Genomic DNA, 19874 nt, shown 5'->3' with positions numbered 1-19874 from the left:
AGATTTGTTTTAAACTTTGCTATACAGTCCCCCCTAACAGGGGGACTAGGGGGATCCCTAGATAAGCAAGAGGACTCCTGCTCCCCACCCCCACTTCTTTGCATTTCATAAGACTTTAGTCTCACAGCTGCCTCGAATGGCGAAAATAAGTAAGCTAAATGCCTGTGAAAGGGGAATATTGCTGGCTTTGGGGATATGGGAGAAGAGGTAGACCATATTGTCCTGGAAAGGGAAAGTGGAAGTTCATACACTGTGAGCTTGAACAAATTGGCTATCATTGGAACTTGCCCTTGAAAATTGCAATCTTATGTCTCTGGGTAACATTTTCAAAAATTATTTAAAAATTATTATCATTACTAGGAGAATTTGGAATGCTTAGGTGCTTTTTGAAACTCCCTTAATCATCAGTTTTGATCCATAAGTAACAACTTATTTCCATGTTTGGAAAAATAGGAGAGTAACCTAATTTTCTTTATATAGGTTTCACTTGTTAATATTAATTCAGTAAAAACGACCCTTTAATATATTTTTCTCCTCAGATCATTTTATCCCCATTGAGAAGTATCAATTCAGTCTTTACCCAGTATTTATGGAAGGAGTGGGGAAACCAAAGATAATTAATAGTTTCACCCAAGGTAAGAATTTTCCTTCTGGTTTCTTTTTATACAGATGTGTGGTTTCCTGCTCATCAGTTATGTTGCCTTCTGATTATTTTCTTTCTAATGGAGTCATGGAAGAGTCCAGAGTCTTACACAGATGTGTCAGGGAGTGATTGCAGGAAATGTACATGGTCCCTTGGTGGTAGTAAGAAGGAGAGTAATCAAACATGGTATTCTTGTATAGGAAATTAACATTTTTAGTCACAAATTGGATACAAAGTTAATGGAAAAGAAATAAAGGAAAATATGCAGCAATGCAATAAAATACATCATAAGAAAAACTAATTAGAAAAATACTAATGTTCTGTACAATTCATATAAATGCATCTACCCCAAACAAATTATTTGGGGGTACATACTTATGAGCCTTTAAGTTTTTAAAAAGATTTTTATTTTATTTATTTGACGGAGAGCGAGGGAGACAGAGCACAAGTAGGCAGAGCAGCAGGCAGAGGGAGAAGCAGGCTCCCCACTGAGCAGAGAGCCCGATATGGGACTCTATCCCAGGACCCTGGGATCATGACCTGAGCCAAAGGCAGACCGTTAACCGACTGAGCCACCCAGGCGCCCAAGCCTTTAAATTTTAATCAGTCTTTTAAAGGAAATATTTTTCCTGTAAATTTAAAACTGGAGAAGTAAATTCATTGTGCCTCTTAAATTTCTAATTCATCTTACCGTACGTGGAGTATCAACATTTTGATTTTGCTGTTCTGGCTCAAATTGTCTTCAAGTCCAAGCAACCTAATAATGAAGTTTCAAGGGAGAAATATTTTGCCTGGTTTTAGAATTAAAAGAATTATAAAAATTCATTCATTTATTATTACACATACACGCTGGGCACAAGAACTGGGGATTGAACAGTAAACATCAGTCTCTGTCCTTATGGAGCTTAACCCCCATGCTCTAATGGAAGTGAGAGTAAACAAATCACGTATAATATAATGGAAGATAGAAATAAGTGCTATGCTTGTTGTGATGAGCACTGGGTGTTTTATGTAAGTGATGAATCACTAAATTCTTTTACTCCTGAAACCAATATTACACTATATGTTTACTAACTAGAATTTAAATAAAAACTTAAAAAAATTACTTGCACTCAAAAAACCCCAAGTCAATAAAAAAATAAGAGTGGCAATTGGTAATAATTAATAAAAAGACTAATTTAATAATAATAAAAAATAAGTGCCATGAGTCAAAATCAATGTAAGATGAAAGGATAGAGTTAAAATGCGGTGCTTTAGTTAGGATGGCCAGAATTGGTCTTTTTCTCTGTGCAGGTGACATTTAAGTAGAGCCATGCAAGTACAAACGAGAAGAGCATTTTAGACAGAGGGATAGCAAGTGCAAAGGTTCGGAAGAGTGAGCATGCTCAAGAAAAGCAAGGTCAGTGTGTGTGGGGTGAACAAGGTAGAGATTGGAGGTGCTGAAGTTTGGCTTCTCTAGAAGCAGATACTGAGACAGAGAGTCATCAGAACAACTTTCATGGGCACTTTGATTCATATAACCTGAAATGATCACATGGAATTGGCAAAAAATAATTTTGAAAAAATGTTTTGCTAACTTACAGTAAGCATGATTCTGTACAAAATAGTATTTTATTAATGTATCATAAATACTTTTTTATTTTTATATCTTTAAAGGTAATACAGATTGGTGATGGATTCAGAAAAAAGGCTGCTGTAATTTTTGGTACAGAAAGATGTTATTATTTCCTCAAGCTTCTGAATCATGTGCATTGTATTTCTTTTTCAGATGATATTGAAAAACACCAGCATGATGCAGGTCTATATGTAATTGTGCCAATAATTATTTCCTCTTCAATCTTACTGCTTGGAACGTTGTTAATATCACACCAAAGGTATTGTACCTGGCGTTACGAATCCTTATGGCCAGAGCTCTTGAGCATATTTAAACTTTGATTTAAAACCCCAATCAGAAACATTAAAGTCTCCTAAATGTGTTTATGTGTATCCAGTACACAATTAAGACGGCCTGAAAAGAAAAGGCCTGTTTTCAGGAAACCACATTCTGTTTTGCTAGTACAACACAAACATCATGGACGAAATTCATGTTTCAAATGTAAATACATTCAGGAAATAACAAGCTTCTGACAGGAAATCCTAGGCAGTATGTTCTCAGAGATGGCAAAAACGGCTTTTAGAGCTGTACAATTTGGGTTGAGGACTTTTTAGTGGTGAAGATTTACCTGGAGTGGCCAGTTCATTTATGATTAGTTAACACTCCAGTGTTTAAAAATCAGCACTGTGTGGCCCCGGTCTGTCTGGTTTGGCAAATGGCCTTGAATTTCCAGTGGTTCTATGGTACCATATCGCCGTGTGCTGAAAGGCCCAGATCTATGAACTGATTTCACACTTGTCAAATCTCTACAGAAACTTTTGTCTTATAGCAAAAAAGAGGGACTGGAGAGTTTCGAATCTGAATATATCTTTAAGTCAAGTGAGCCGATGGGGCCATATCAAGTGGAATTGTTTCTAAAATGCAGTTGATGGCCACTTTTTTTCCATTTTGAGAGGGTAAGAGGGGCAGAGGCAGAGGGAGAGAATCTTAAGTAGGTTCCATGCCCTCAGTTTCATGACCCTGAGATCCTGACCTGAGCTGAACTCAGGAGTTGGATGCTTAACTAACTGAGCCACCCAGGCGCCCCGATGGCCACTTTTAATATATTGTTTCTCCAAGAAAAATCCACTCCAAGTGTTGAGCACAGTGCCTGGCACACAGCTTTCAGTAAGTGTTGCTTATTTCATTATTATTTCATAATAAGTGATTATTAACTTAGTCTAGATAGAACGTTGGTGGACATCTTCATGGGATAGCATGTGAAAATGAATCAGATTCTACCAGGAAATAACTGATCTGGTAGATTAATTTCTAGTTAGTCCATTCATTAACTGTGAACGTTTTCAAGATGAACGTTTTTTGTTTCTCCTTTGTAGAATGAAAAAGCTGTTTTGGGAAGATGTTCCAAACCCCAAGAACTGTTCCTGGGCACAAGGACTTAATTTTCAGAAGGTCCCTTTTTCAATTTTTTTAACCCAAAATATGTAAGATTGCACTTTAGATGCTGTATGCCTTATATAGCGTCATACATTTTTAAGGGTTAAAATATTTTAAGGATAAGGTTTAAATCTTATTTTATTCAATTCATTTAAATATGAGTTCTGTTTAATCTATTACATATTTTCAAGAATAGCAGGATGCAGGGATTTGAAATCAGGATGAAACAAAATTCCATAGGTAGTTCATCATATGAAAATTAAATACATATATATTTATATTAAAATTAAGTATATATGTATATATTTATATTAAAATGAAATATATATGGATGTATTTATATATATCTTCTGTGTCACAGTATATAATAAAATACATATTAGAATATTAAGGGTTAAATCTGGTGGAGAACAGATATTTGGATATACTTTTTTGGCGTAAATTGATTGTCTTGAGGTAAAGGCTAGAATCAATATTTTTAATCCCTGTAATTATTTCCATGATTATTTAAATCAATTAAAAACTGTATAAATAATCCTGCCCTCAAACACTGCAATCTGAAAAAATGCAGTTGTCCTAACAGAGCTCACATCTAAGCACATAGTTTTTTTCAAGCTAAAGTACTTGGTAAATTAGTCAGCTATAATAAAATAATTTGTACATACATCTTATAATAGAATTTCTCAGAAAACTCTAGAGTTTAACTAATGTTTTATTAATTCTTATAATTTCCCCTGAAGCCAGGCTGGGTTTCCACCCATAAAATGGAGAAAATAGAATTCAGTTTTCATGTCAGAATATCTACACGATGCTTTAAACAGTAATCATATGGAGGTTATTCAGCGGTCTCACCGATTGCATCTTGATCATTCATCACGGTTAAAAGTCTTCAGTGGTTTCCTTTTGGCTATGAGATAAAGTACAGTCCCTTTAAGCAAGTGCTCAATGAGTTCTCTCTACAATCTGTTACCAATCTACACACCCTATTTCCTCCGTCCCTGGGCCTCGGTCATGCTTTCGCTGTTGCCTTTACCTCTATAGACCCCACCACGTCGGTGAAGAACCCATGCTAGGCCCTTTTCCTCAAACCTTCCTTTAACACAAGTTTTTCAGAAGAATTTCTCCCCCTCTAAGTTCCCAGAGCGTTTTACTGTTTAATTTATTGTGAAGAGTGCTCTGAGTTCCCCGGGGTATGTTTTACCCCTCACAAATATTTGTTGAACTCCCGCTACATGGGAAGTATGAAAGTAGGGTTTCATTAAAGCAATGCTGGTAATTCATAATCATGTCCATTCATATATGTGCAGATCACTGAGACACATACTCTTATACGCATTCAGATTTTTTCTTCAGTCCTCAGTATCTCAACTTCCTTTCCTGTGAAATGATGGTAAGTTAATGGAACTTACCTCGTAAGGTTTGTTTGGGGATTGAAGAAGATGGGACTTGTAGTGTAGTAAAGTCTCAATAACTATTAATTATCATCATATTTAGTTTTTTTTTTTTTTTAAGATTTTATTTATTTATTTGACAGAGATAGAGGCAGCCAGTGAGAGAGGGAACACAAGCAGGGGGAGTGGGAGAGGAAGAGCAGGCTCCCAGCAGAGGAGCCTGATGTGGGGCTCGATCCCATAACACCGGGATCACACCCTGAGCCGAAGGCAGGCGCTTAACCGCTGCGCCACCCAGGCGCCCCTATTTAGGTGTTTTAAATTACTAGTCTTTCAATGACACTGTGAGATAAGTATCATTTCTGTTTTATAGAAGAAAACACTGAGGCTCATAGTGGTTAGGTATCTTTTTTTTTTTTTTAAAGATTTTATTTATTTATTCGACAGAGATAGAGACAGCCAACGAGAGAGGGAACACAAGCAGGGGGAGTGAGAGAGGAAGAAGCAGGCTCATAGCGGAGGAGCCTGATGTGGGGCCCTATCCCATAACGCTGGGATCACGCCCTGAGCCGAAGGCAGACGCTTAACAGCTGTGCCACCCAGGCGCCCCAAGTGGTTAAGTATCTTGTTTTAGAACCAAGCTTGGCTTGCCAGTTTGTCTGACTGTGGAGCCTGCTCCATTGGTCACACTTCTCCATAGCAGTGGCTTTCATTTTTTTTTATTTGACCATGACCCACAGTAAGAAATACACTTTACCTTGTTGCCTAGTACATGCATAGATATAGATATGAAAAACTGAAAGGATTTCATTATATGCAGTGCTATTTTCAAAATTCGATTTTCTTTTAAAAAATAGTGACTGCAACCCACTACATTGATTTCACTTACTAGTGGCCTATGACTTGCAGTGAGAAAAACACTGCACTCCAGTTTATCAGTGAACAAATGAGCAAACATATGATATTGTAGATGTAACAGTGCAAGTGATTAAATTGTAATCTTTCAGCAGCAATGACATGGTCTTATCTTCAGACCAGGCAGCACAAGATGATCATTCTCTTTATAGAAACTTCACTTTGTTTTGCGTCCATCCGGCCCCGCACCACATGCCTCTCAGCTATGCCTTTAGGCACTATAACCCATGGAGTTTCCTTTCATTAAACAGAGCTCATGATTTTTTTCAATTAGTAAAATATTTATTCTTCCTCTCTCTCTTCCACTATGAATTCACACAGTAACATTTATTGTAGCTATAGTGATATTTCAGCCATATATATTTATTTGTCATTCGTTCATTCATTCATTTATTCATTCACTAAACACATAGTGAGTATTTACGTGTAAGTCTAGGATGTTGCTAGGATCTTGGGAAACAAATTTTTAAGAGATTTTCCTTACTATCTGGGAAATAAGACAGTAAGGTTAGAGAGGAGTGACTTGAGTGGAAAGCAGAAGAGAAAGAACTTGTCTTCTTTACCATCTCCAGAGAAGTTTATTCATTTTAAAATTCATTAATTTGTTTCACTCATTCATACGGGCTATTTATTGAATCCCTATCCTGTGCTAGTCACTATGCTACACCTTCAGGTTGTATTGATCAGAAAAAAGGGAACTCCTGGAGTGAACAGTTAAGTGGGGAAATACGCATTAATTAATGATAATGGAAATAACAGTATACATATGACATATATCATCTTCTAATAATTATAAGCTACATGTTGTGAAAGAAAAGGATCCAGCGTGCTGAGCTTAGTGTGGGGGATGGATGGGGATGAGCGGTGAAGCTAGGAAAGCGACAGCTGAGCTAAGCTCTGGAAGATGAGTGGTCATTAACTGGGTTTTGTGGTGGAGGTGTAGAGCCCAGGCAAAGCCACCGGCAAGTATAACGCCCTGAGGTCGGAAGGACCACAGCACATTCGCAAACTGAAAATAGGAAGATTAAAAGACAGTGTAAGAAAGAGATTATTTTTCTTAAATATGAGGAGCTCTTTCTTTTAATATGAGCATTTTTTGGGGTCCCCAAAACTAAATATCTATGTAAATAAAAATTTTAAAGCTTCACTATACAAGTATATATGAATGCAGGGAATAGCCATCTTGCTGTCACTTTAAGAGAAGCTCTCTCTTCAACACGTGAAGCTCTGAAATCTCCCCTCTGCACTACCGTGAAAGTGGTTTCTGCATGTTTACCAGGGCAGGGAGACCATCAGGCCCACCTCAGCAAATGGAGTTTGAACCTGCGCCCAATGATCTTCCCCCCTTCCAAAGATGGCGGCACAAAGGAGCCACTCGGTGGTTAGAGGCTGAGCCGGTGAGCCTTAGTTTGTAGACTCCGTGCTCCCCTGCTGTCTCACACGCGCTCTGAGATGAGCACAGTGTCGTAGCAGATCATCTGACAGACGTTATACACAGGAGACTGAAATCTCACTCAATTTTTCCATGTTCTGGTAAACTGAAGAAGTGTGAAGAATTTTTAAGATACTTACAGTGGGTGTGGATATCCTTATTTGTAAGACTGATTTTTTTTCCCTCTGCAAATAATTTGACTTCATAATATTACAAGATAATTATTTCAGCATAACTCAAGATGCTTCATTTATTTCTAGGGCTTAACAGCTACACAGATAACATAGTCTAGGAATAAATCAGTTTTTGGGATATAATAGGAGTATTTGAAAAGTGAAGAATATAATTTGAAAGATTTTTACTAATGATAAAAATCAAATCTTCTAAAATACGATAACTTAAAAAGAAATCTCATCTTCTACTTTAATCTCCTAAATAACCAAAAATATACTCTTTTAGGGAAAAACAAAGTAGTGTAATTCATGCTGTATTTCTAAAGAGGGTAAGGCAAATTTACTGTTGGCTCTTTGCTTTCGTAGTCATTTATTTTCTTCTCATATGTCTAATAGTCTTCTATTTTCTGATGACCAGACTGAGTCTCAGAGTGGTTCGGTGGCTTGTCGTGATCATCTCTCCTGTCCTTGTAAAAACCTTGGTTAAACCCAGGTCCATCGGACTCAAACTGCCACCCTTGCCATCAGTCCCATATTAACAATGTACTGCTTAATGTAACTAATGCCACGAAATTGTACTCTTAAAAACAGTTGAAAGGCTAAATGTTATGTTATGTATATTTTAACAAAGTTCAACAAATGAGTAAAAAAATCTGAATAGGCATTTCTGCAAGGAAGCTGTATAAATAGCCAATAAGCACTAATGAATATATGCTCAACATCATCAGCTGTTAGGGAAATACAAGCCCCAAAACACAAGATACCACTTTACGCTGGCAAGGATGGCTATAATCAAAAAGACTGCTAATAAGTGTTGGTGAGAATGTGGAGAAATTAGAACTCATACACTGCCAGTGGGAATGTAAAATGATGCAGCCCTTTGGGAAAATGGTGTTTATGGTTCTTCAGTAGTTAAACATAGAATTACCATATGACCCAACAATTCCCCTACTAGGTATATATCCAGTAGAAATGAAAGCATATATGTATGCAGAGATTTATACATGTGTGTTCATAGCAGCATTGTTCATAATAGCCAACATGTGGAAACAAGCCAAATATCCATGAAATAATGAATGGATAAGCAAAGGGTGATCTATCCAATTCTAGAACAAAAGGAAACAACAAACAAAAAACCCCACAGTGTATTGCAAAGCAAATGGGCTGTGACAGCCATTGTTAAAGACATTTACAGTGTTTTTAAAAGAGATAATTATTTTTTACATAAAACATTTCCCTTAATTTGTTCTCCAAGTTCAGGTTATTTTTGAACATTGGTTTTGTGAAAATAACCTATACTTATAAACCTTTTGACATCTAACCTGATTTCTAAAATGGTCCCTAAAGTTAATCTCTTCCACTTTTTAAACTGTCATTCTCATTCCCTTTGGTTTATAATGAATCTAAATGCATATTTACCTCATATTTTTTTAAATAAAAATTGCAGATCAAATTCATCCTGCTTGTTCCCCTCAGTAGTTTCGATGCCTCCTTTCCTTCTGAGGGGCACCCACTTTCAAGAATATAGTATGTATCTGTCTAATTTATGCTTTTATACTTCCCTACACCTGCAGATGTGAACTATGACCAATGAACAAAAACGCTTTGGGTTATCATGAATGTGAACCTGACTTCTATATCGTTCAAAAGTTATTTTTGTTCCCAGCATTGTTTTTTGAGATCTCTCCATGTGGCTACAGTTAACATAGTTCACCCATGTGGACTGGCCCATGCTATTCCGTCCTATAAATATATCACAGTTAAAATGTCTGTTCCCCCACTGATGGATATTTAAGCTGTTTATTTTTTTAATTTATTTTTTTAAAGATTTTTATTTATTTATTTGACAGAGAGAAAGAGCATAAGCGGGGGGAGTGGCAGGCAGAGGGAGAGGGAGAAGCAGGCTTCCCACAGAGTGGGGAGCCTGATGCAGGGCTCATCCTAGGACCCTGAGATTGTGACCTGAGCCAAAGGCAGGTGCTTAAGGACTGAGTCACCCAGGTGTCCCATTTAGGCTGTTTAAAAGCTTTTTTCTATTTATTACAAACAATGCTGCAGAAAGCAACATTGTACATGTCTCTGTGTTCTCTGCGGCTGTATCTGCCCCATTATTTTAAAAAGTAAGTTTTGCATTACCATAGGACCAGTGTGCACGGTTTACTGGTGACATAGTATGGAAGAACATTTAGTGCAAAATATAGTGTCCTCCTTTACCCCTAGCTACCCTTACTTAGTCTTGCACTTCAAATGCTATTAGTTTAAACTGGTTTGCTTTTAATTTCCCTGGCAGGTCACCTTTTTATTTCTAAAAATAACGTGCTTATACCACTACGAAATGTAGTCATTATGTACTGATTTCTGGCGATAATGAAGATTTACTCATACACATACTTTTCCTGCCCTTCTCCTTTCCCCTCACTTCTACCACATATTGTTGTGTCACTTTTACCAATTTTTTCAGTAATTACTTTGCAACCTCAGAAAAATCTTCTTAAATTCCATTTATTTCCATCAAATAGAGACCACTTCTTGGAGCTCTCTTCTCTCCCCATTTTAAAAAATAAAATAAAGACATTAGCACTCTTACCTTTCCCTCCATTTCTCCCTCCACTTCCCAATCTGTAAATATAACTCTATGGGTTAAGTCAGGATTGATAGCATGTTTTGTGCTATCATCGTTTAAAAATAAAAAATAAAATAAAAATAAAAATAAAAAATAGAAAGCCAATAAGCTGCATTTACACTGCTATGAGTTTGTAAATACTGTTGTTTGCAGATGACACTCTTGGGCGTTCTAATGTCACAGGAGAATCTATTTTTTAAAGATACTAGAAATATTTCACCTGTTGGTCAAAATTGTGCCAAAGTTTAGTTGGCTTCATTTTTAGTTCTTGTGGGTTGTTGTGGCCTTTTCTCCAGTTTCTAATTGCTCCTTTAAAGTTTTTTACGTTTCCGTGTGGTCTGTTATATAAGCTCCTTCACTGGATACCTTTCCCAGTGTGCTCTGCCCAGGAAACACTCTGTCCTCCTACTTCAGCCTGGATGGGGCCTTTCCCAAAATGTCTACATGCCATCACTCAGGATTTTTCCATAACCAGTTTCTAGTGACTCCTGCTTCCTAAATTCCTTTTCTTCTTCTTTCTTGATGGGCTACATCCTTAAGTAACCTCGGAAGAAATGTTATGTGTCAGGTCAGAGTCCGCATGCCTGAAATTCTTTTTATCGTGCCGTCATTGATTGATCCTTTGGTGGGGTGTTAGTTTCTAGGTTGGACAAGTCTTTCCAACTGAACTTTGAAACGATTCCTGCCTCGTCATCTAGCCCCCAGTATTGCTTCCAAGAAGTCAGATGCCGTTCTGATTTTTACTCCTCACTGGTTACTTGCAATTTTCTTGCGTTTAAAATATTCTCTCCATTTTTAAAAAAGTTTTTATTTTTTTGTTTATTTCTTTGAAAGAGCACACGCACGAGCAGAGGAGAGGGGCAGAGGGAGAAGGAGAAGCAGACTGCCCGCTGAGCAGGGAGCCCAATGCCAGACTCCTCCCAGGATCATGACCTGAGTCAAAGGCACACTTAACCAGCTGAGGCTCCCAGGCAGCGATAAAATATTCTCCCCATTTTTGATGTTCTAAAATTTCCGTGATGGGTCTAGGGACATTCTTTCCCATTTAACTTGGTCGCATTTGAAGACACTTTCAACTCCATGACTCTGGTCATATCTAAGAAGTTATGTTATTTCTTTGCTGATTTCCTCTCCTCCTGTCTCTTTTGTTCTCTCTTTCTAGAATCTGTATTTGCTGGATGTTGAACCCTCAGCATGGATCGTCTATATGTCTTATCTCTATGTTCTTTTTTGTCTTTTGTTTTACATTTGAGACCTTGCCATATCCTATTCTTTCACTGCTTCTATTGAACTTTTATTTACTATTATATTTGTCAATTTGCAAGTTTTTTTCTTCAGAGTATTTTGTTCTGGTTTTATGCATACAATATCTCCTTAAATCTTCTAGAAATACCAATTAAAGGATCATTGTTTGTTTGTTTAAAAAATTCTTTTTTTCCCCTATTCTCTGAATGCTTTTTCTGCTAGGATCACGTTTTCTTTTTGTTTATCTTGGCTTTTATTTTTTTATCTCTGAATTTCCCCAAATATCTACTAATTCCTTGTTTTCCTTTAATGTTTTAGAATGAAACAGTGGATGAGGTAACTGGGTGCCCAGTGCATGTAGGCAGGAATTATTGCTTGATTGGGTAGATAGGGCTCTGGCTAGATGAGGCAAAATGTACTCACAGCCTCTGGATGTGAAGACTGCAGGGGTGCCTAGGAAGGGGTGTGGGGGTGCAACACAGTGGCATTCAGTGGCTCCTTTTTGCTCCTTCTCAGCTTTCTCTGACTTAAGAGAATGGCTGCCATGACCACTGAGGAAGTGTACTGTTCTCCCATTTTTTCCCCAAAGGTTTTATTTATCCATTTGAGAAAGAGAGAGAGAAAGAGCGTGCACACAAGCTGGAGGAGGGGTAGAGAGAGAGGGAGAAGCAGACTGCCTGCTGAGCAGAGAGCCCAAACAGGGCTCCATCCCAGGACAAGGAAAAAAAAAGTGCTCCATGCCTGCTTAGTAATTCCCATACCTTAGTAATAGGTCCTTAGTTGATTTTGAAAACAGAACCTCAGGGGCGCCTGGGTGGCTCAGTCATTAAGCGTGTGCCTTCGGCTCAGGGCGTGATTCCGGCGTTCCGGGATTGAGCCCTGCATCAGGCTCCTCCGCTATGAGCCTGCTTCTTCTTCTCTCACTCCCCCTGCTTGTGTTCCCTCTCTCGCTGGCTGTCTGTCTCTCTGTCAAATAAATAAATAAATTAAATTAAAAAAAAAAAGAAAACACAAAACCTCAATTTGGGCGTGGAAGGTAGTTCTAATACGAAGGATCTTCTGGGTACAGCAGAGAACTGGAAGAGCCCCATTCCACTTGCTCTGGTTTTCAGCCTCAGGTCGCATTTCTTCCTGTGTGCTTAGCCGCCATTTCTTCACTCACCATGTCTACTGTATTCAGCCGGGCAAACAGGCTTTCTCTTCAGCCACAGCCCACTCTGGAGGTACTTCGGTCTGTAGCTTCCTTTGTTAATCCTCTTTGGTCTACACTCTTCCAGTTGTTTTCCCTCTCATAGAAATGAATTCAAAATCTTATTCCCTCATGCCCTCTCAGATTATCTTCTGTGTTGTGGGTACATATTCGTTATTTCTGTACTTTCATTCTAATAGAGTCTCTACAAAGATGAGAGAGCAGTGTGTTCAGCCTGCCATCTTGAACCAGAATACCCCTCTGCCCTATTTCTCTTGATACTTTATAAATCAGAATCTTAAAAAAATAAAAAATAAAATAAAAGTAAATATAGAAGTCAGAATCTTAAAGTCTGAATTCTTGTTGAAGGAAAATATAGTGACGCAATAGACTTGCTTTTCTTCTAATTCAGATTTCACAGTGTTTAAAACAGTGTCATGAATTTGGTTTTTTACTTTCTTCTTTAGTGTTTTTGCTTAATCTATTATTTTCCTCCTCTAAATCTAAATCATCTGTACTTTTTTGGATGATGGGGGATCTAAACCCGTTTCTTTGTTGTCTACGTCCATGTCTGTTTTCGCAAGAGCGTACTTCAGTTAATAACCTACCTTAGGAGTGTGAAAGCTGAAACCAAATGGATTTTTTTGCCTTGTGATTCAAAGACTGTCCAAGATTCCTCAGTCTGCTCTATGCCTCCAAAGGAGCTTAACAAACTGCAGGTTCCCAGCACACCAGTCTCACAGACGGGAGGCAGAGCACCTTGAAATTGCTTGAACGGTCTTGCAGAAGTGGGTAAAACCAGTGCAGTTTTGAGTGGAAAGTTCTATTTAGAAGCGCGCATTAGTGGGCTTAGAAGTGTACATCTCACTCTCCCAAAATGTGACTTCAGTTTTGTTTATTTTCCTGTCCTTAATATTTATATGTCCATGGCTTATATAGAACTGGAAGACAGTATGTATTAGTCAGCTGAAATCTATCACAGCAAGGAGAAAAAGCAAAAGAGAGAACATGTTTTCCTGCCAGTTTGCTTTTAGGATATCATTTCATCCTTCCATTGTTTTATAGAAAGATTGTTGGACTAGAAAAAATTAAACTAAGTCAGAGTCCTCACTCTGCTCTAATTAGCACTATGACCTTAAGCCCCAATTGCTTTGTTTTAAAAAAGGGAGGCACATAGACCAGATGAAAAATCATGATAATGATCTGTCATTGTATTCTTCACTACTTCAGCTCTTCTTTCTATTAATTTTTAAATTTTTGTTGTTATTGCTTCTTCCCTTTTACTCTTTCTTGTTCCAAGGTCTCCAATACTTCTGTTGCTCCCCATTTCCTCCTTTTTATTTTTCCAGCTCTTTGCTTTTTTCTCCTTAATCTGTATTCTTCTGTAGTTTTTCCTTGTCTGGGGTCACCAAGACTGTTCCTAGAGTGTGATGTTAAGGTATACTTTACGGAAATAGAAGAGGCAACCTCAGTTCAAAATTTTACTCTTTCCTAAAAAGATGTATTGCTCTGGTATAACAGAAGAATTCATAGGCTTCTGGAAAATGTTTTTGAAATCTTTCATCTTTTGCTTTTTGAGTGATTTTTTATTTTGCTTTCTTATTTTGTTTTATTTTATCTAAACAGAGAACGGACATTCTTTGAAGTCTAATCATGATCACTACAGATGAACCCATGTACCACCTTCCCAACATTCTGTAGAGAGTATTAGAAGATTTTTACATTTTGAAGAAGGGGAAACAAATCTAAAAAATATGTGGTTGAACTCTTGAGAACTAAAATATGGTGGATGATGTTGATTTAGAACTTAAAATAGAAGCATAAATTTGGGGTCGAGAGATAGGTGTGAGTCCAATTCAGTTTGAATATATGATTACTCTTCAGGTCACCTTAAGTTTAAAAAGTAATATCATGGTATCTGGTTTTTGATTTATCATTTGTGTGGTCATAAAACATTAAAAACTATGACTGTTCTATCCAATATCATCAGGGAAGTAGCAGACAATGCCGTAACTAGGTGAAAACTGCAGCTTCTGACACATAACTTTGCAAACACAATGAATCTAATTACAAGATACAGTGTAACTAGTTTATATTTTTATGTCCAAAATTTTCCATTTTGTATTCTTTTACAGACACCTGAGTTTATAACCAGACCCATGTGGGTGTTCTTTTGACTGTCTTGTAGTTTTTTTGTCTGTCCAACTTTGGTCAATCTGGGAATTCCCATCTTCAGTAGTCTTGCAAATGGCTTACGCACTAACTTCGATTTCAGTTCAGGGAAGGCCAGAAGTTAGGGTGTGTGCTGGTCACAGGCCAGTGGAAGTTGCAGTTTGTAACAGGATGACCTGACAGATCCAGGTCAGATTGACCAGATCAGAAAACACATCAGCCTCCAATTTAGCCTCTTTGTGAAATTCTTGCCTAAATTTAATTTATTTACACCGAACCACCCAAAGCTTCTGGCAGGCAGAGATGTACACAGCGATGCAAAAAGGGAGCTTTTACTTGTAAGATAGTTCATGGCAAAGACAAGACGTTTCTTCCTGAAAAAAACCCTTGCTATTTCTATGATATCAGCATAGTAAGTGTGTTATGTTGCTCACATTCAAAATAAACCAAAGCCTCTGTTTGATGAACCTAAATAATATTAAAATTTAGGCTATTTCTAGATGTCTTACATTTAGATTTCATTCATAGTTTCACTTGGCTATAAAAACAACACTAAAAATGAGTTTTTTCCCCTTCACTGACTTTTAATAGATATCATTGGAATGTAAAATCCAAGTGTGAGGTTATGAAAGGATATTCTCTAATTCCTACCAGCTGAATACATATTTAATATGCTCCCAGACTGTTCTAAAATCTTGAAAAATTAGATGCATATAATGATTGAAACAATTTTTTAATGAATATACTTTTAATAAAGGTTTATAACCCATTGATAAAATATACTTCAATAATATGCGGGTACGTAATTTCTTATTAACTATTAGTGAAATCTTACATCTGAATGCATTTGAAGACATGTGCATTACTCAGTATCAATAATTGGTTACCGATTTAGAGAGCATGCGATATGCCAAAAACATCATCTGAAGAGCATTTGTGTCTTTGACTGTGTGCTATTGACTCTTTGTATTTTTTGTTTTCATATTGATAGCATGTAATGCCTTTATTTGGTAACCTTAATTTCTAGGTTCATTTAAATTTTAAGAAATTCAAGACATATGTAGTAGTAAGTTTAAGAAAAAACAAAATGAGCAAGTAAATATTTGAAGGAAATCATAAATCTAATGATAGATTTCTGTCAGAAAGAGAAAAAGCATGGAAGCTTTCATATATTATGTTCATAGACTAACAGAAAAGGTTGTGTTAACATGGTATTTGTCATTATGCAGTATTTTAATATCTATATAAGCCTATTCCATTTTTATTATATTTAGTGTTTGGTATATTTATTCTTTTATAGTTATAACCACCAATATGTTTCATTTAAGAGTTTAAAACTATGCTAATGAATTATGTTTTTATATGGAATACATTTGCCAGTATGAAGGAGAGTTGGGTAAATTGTTATTTCAGGCAATAAATTTGAATTCATTCTAGTGGTTTAAAAATTGTAAAATTCAAACGTTCAACCATATGTATGTCTTATGAATTGAACACATTTCAGTAGCACTTCATTTAGCTGCGTCCATTTTTCAGCGTGATGTGTCCATGGTATTCTTTATTTTGCATTTATTTTTTCAATATGTTTATGTTGTATGAATTGAGCTTTTTACACACAGAGTCTTGATTTGTAGCTGCGTGGCAGGATTTTTTGTTGTGATGTAACCAACATTCTTATAAAAGATACGATGTGCATTTGTTTTGCGTCTTTGTCTTCATTCCGCATGTTCCATAGTATGTGTTTTTATATGAAATCATTTAAAAGAAATAGTAATTTAAGAGTCTGTGATCATGTCTTTCACCATCATTGTTTTCAACAAATTAGTATTCTTATTTTCTGGTAGTCCTAAACAGATTTTCAGTATGAAAAAAGGCAGATAGCTTACCCTCATACCATATCTTATGTCATGGAGTAGTTATTTTAACCGTCTTTGGACTAGTTGGTTTGCTCATTTGATTTTATTTCAGTTCCTTTTTTTATTTGAGGTTTAAAATTTCAGTTTGTGGAAATCTAATTTGCTATAAAATATTAGGAATTCTTCAGAGTACAGCCCTTTTTAATTACAACAACCAATCTTTATTGAGAGCTAAGCACTTTCAGACACTCTTTAATTTATTCCTCACCACAATGCCAGGAAGTAAATATTGAACACATTTTTACAGACGAAGAGACTAAAAGGCAAAGACGTTAATGTACTTGTCCATGGTCATAGAAGGGCTTGAACCAAGTCTGTCTCATCCCACTTTTATTTATTTATTTATTTATTTTTAAAGATTTTTTAAAAAATTTATTTATTTGACAGAGATAGAGACAGCCAGTGAGAGAGGGAACACAAGCAGGTGGAGTGTGAGAGGAAGAAGCAGGCCTCCAGCAGAGGAGCCTGATGTGGGGCTCGATCCCCGAATGCTGGGATCACGCCCTGAGCTAAAGGCAGACGCTTAATGACTTAGCCACCCAGGCGCCGCCCCTCATCCCACTTTTAAACACCATCTTCTACTGCCTCTCCCTTATGATTTTTGACATATCCGTTTTCCGTGCAGAAAAACCCCTAGTTAATTTGTGGTTGACTTATGTCCTTTAGCAGTAACCTTTCACACTTTCATTTCTGCAATGATGTCATAGTGAAGCAAAAAAAAAAAAAAAAAATTAATACAATTGAGCATTAAAATGTGTCTTTTCTTTTAGCCAGAAACATTTGAGCATCTTTTTATCAAGCATACAGAATCAGTGATATTTGGTCCTCTTCTTTTGGAGCCTGAAACCATTTCAGAAGATATCAGTGTTGACACATCATGGAAGAATAAAGATGAGATGGTGCCAACAACTATGGTCTCTCTGCTCTTGACAACTCCGGATCTTGAAAAGGGTTCTCTTTGTATCCGTGACCAGAACACCAGTGCTAACTTCTCTGAGCTGGAGAGCACCGTGATAGCCCGTGAGGATGAAAGCAGGAGGCAGCCCTCTGTTAGATATGCCACCCTCCTCGGCAGCTCTAAATCAAGTGAAATTGATGAGGAGCAAGGGCTTATAAACAGCTCAGTCAGCAAATGCTTCTCTAGCAAACATTCTCTACCAAAGGGTTCTTTCTCCAACAGCTCATGGGAGATAGAAACCCAGGCATTTTTTATATTATCTGATCAGCATCCCAATATAATTTCACCACACCTTCCATTCTCAGAAGGGTTGGATGAACTCTTGAAACTTGAGGGAAATTTCCCTGAAGAAAATAATGGTGAGAGGTCTGTCTATTATTTAGGGGTCACCTCAATCAAAAAAAGAGAGAGTGGTGTGTTTTTGACTGATGAGTCCCAAGTGTTGTGTCCGTTCCCAGCCCATTGTTTGTTCACTGACATCAGAATCCTCCAGGACAGTTGCTCACACCTTGTAGAGAATAACTTCAATTTAGGAACCTCTGGTCAGAAGACTTTTGTATCTTACATGCCTCAATTTCAGATTTGTTCCACTCAGACCCAGAAGATAATGGAAAACAAAATGTGTGACCTAACTGTCTAATTTCATTCAAGAAGCATCTCAGATTTATGTTCAAATGAATCATATGAAGTGTAATATATTTCACTATGGTTGTGGATATGGGAGAGGAAAGAAAATTGTAAAAATTGGAAATGATTACCCCCAGATCAATGGTATCTGTCCTCACTCAGTAAGATAGACAAAAAATGGGAGAAAGCCTTCAAAAGCCTGGCAATATGGACGGACTCTTCTAATGATACCATTAACACGCTAAACTGGGAAGTTCTCCAATGGCTTGTTTCTAGCTAGAAATAAGCCCAACAAATATCATCTTTTGGGAACATTAGACCTGTGTAGAAAGAGCTAACCTTCTCAGTTACACCTAAGTTTCAAAGAAGACTTCAAACTAATACATGCGAGATGTAACTTGCTTCAAAGGGTGTGGTTATTTTACCTTCAGTTGTCTTTGTTTTCCCCTGATTTGCACACACACCCGTTTATACCTAAGAGGCATCCTCGTACATTTTAAAAGTATGTGATGTATTTTGTGCTACTTGACTGTGTGATTCTAAGATTTTGCAATTTTAACAAACTTGTCTTGAGCACGTACTTTGTGGTAGGCACCCCACTAAATGTTGCAGATAAGTAGATGATTTAGCTCTGGCCTAGGGGATAGACTTCTGAAGACTGACAAGTAAGCCAGTCTTTATATATCAAATCTAAGATGTGTGCCATTGAATGAGACTATTAGAATGGCAATACCCACAACCAGTATGTTGATGACAACAAAAGCACTTTTGAAGACATAATGTCTGTCTTAACTCTTCTCTATAAAAGATGTCGCAATGGTCACTTTCTGATATGATTAGATTGCCACATGTTACTGTATCTCACTCTGGAATCACTGTCTTCCCTGATTCCCATTTGCTTGTATGTTATTTTTTTTCCTCACTTACTGAGCATTCTCTCTCATATAACTAGCCACTGTATTAAATCTGTCCATACTTTAACTCAATTAATTATTAAAATAATTATATATGACACATGTACTCCTATAATACCCCTTTTAAAGATTCGACGATTAAGTAATTTTTCCAAGGTCACAGAGTTGTGGATCATGGAACCAGAAATCAGATTTAAACCCAGATCTTTGAATGCTAGTGATTATGTTTGAAACCTATACCTTACATTGCCATTCATTTAAAAAAAATGACTTGTAATCAAATAAAATTTATTAAGTGGAAATATAATGCTGGATGAAAATTAAGTGAGAATTACACAGATGTTGTTTTTGCCCTTAAAGACTTTAATATTTATTGTTGCCTTCAGTTTCTGGTATGGCAACAAAACTCAAAGACAGCATATTGAGCAACAAACTAAATTAAGAAACCTGCAGAGGGGCGCCTGGGTGGCACGGCGGTTAAGCGTCTGCCTTCGGCTCAGGGCGTGATCCCAGTGTTCTGGGATCGAGCCCCACATCGGGCTCCTCCGCTATGAGCCTGCTTCTTCCTCTCCCACTCCCCCTGCTGTGTTCCCTCTCTCGCTGGCTGTCTCTGTCTCTGTCGAATAAATAAATAAAATCTTTAAA

At 37.1% G+C, this 19874-nt stretch overlaps 1 protein-coding gene across 13 annotated transcripts in view; it reads left to right on the top strand.

The window, feature by feature from the left end:
- LEPR (leptin receptor) overlaps positions 1-19531 on the top strand; it is an 82306-nt gene extending 62775 nt beyond the window's left edge. For 6 of the 13 annotated variants that reach the window (XM_048220248.2, XM_048220244.2, XM_057310596.1 and 3 more), the window contains 4 exons: positions 540-635; positions 2412-2517; positions 3614-3689; positions 14269-16509. In XM_048220248.2, coding sequence (XP_048076205.1) covers positions 540-635; positions 2412-2517; positions 3614-3689; positions 14269-14286 — 296 coding nt within the window. In that variant the 3' untranslated portion in view covers positions 14287-16509. Of the gene's footprint in view, positions 1-539; positions 636-2411; positions 2518-3613; positions 3722-7259; positions 14248-14268; positions 16510-17500 lie in introns of those variants that run through there. The other 7 variants (XM_044383768.3, XM_026497888.4, XM_026497892.4 and 4 more) reach the window with 3 other exon arrangements.
- The last annotated feature ends 343 nt before the right edge of the window (positions 19532-19874 follow it).

This window comes from Ursus arctos, unplaced genomic scaffold, assembly GCF_023065955.2.
Source record: "Ursus arctos isolate Adak ecotype North America unplaced genomic scaffold, UrsArc2.0 scaffold_12, whole genome shotgun sequence".
In the NCBI taxonomy this organism is placed as follows: Eukaryota; Metazoa; Chordata; class Mammalia; order Carnivora; family Ursidae; genus Ursus; species Ursus arctos.
The sequence above is the reverse complement of the archived record's forward strand: the minus strand, read 5'-3'. Positions and strand labels throughout refer to the sequence as shown.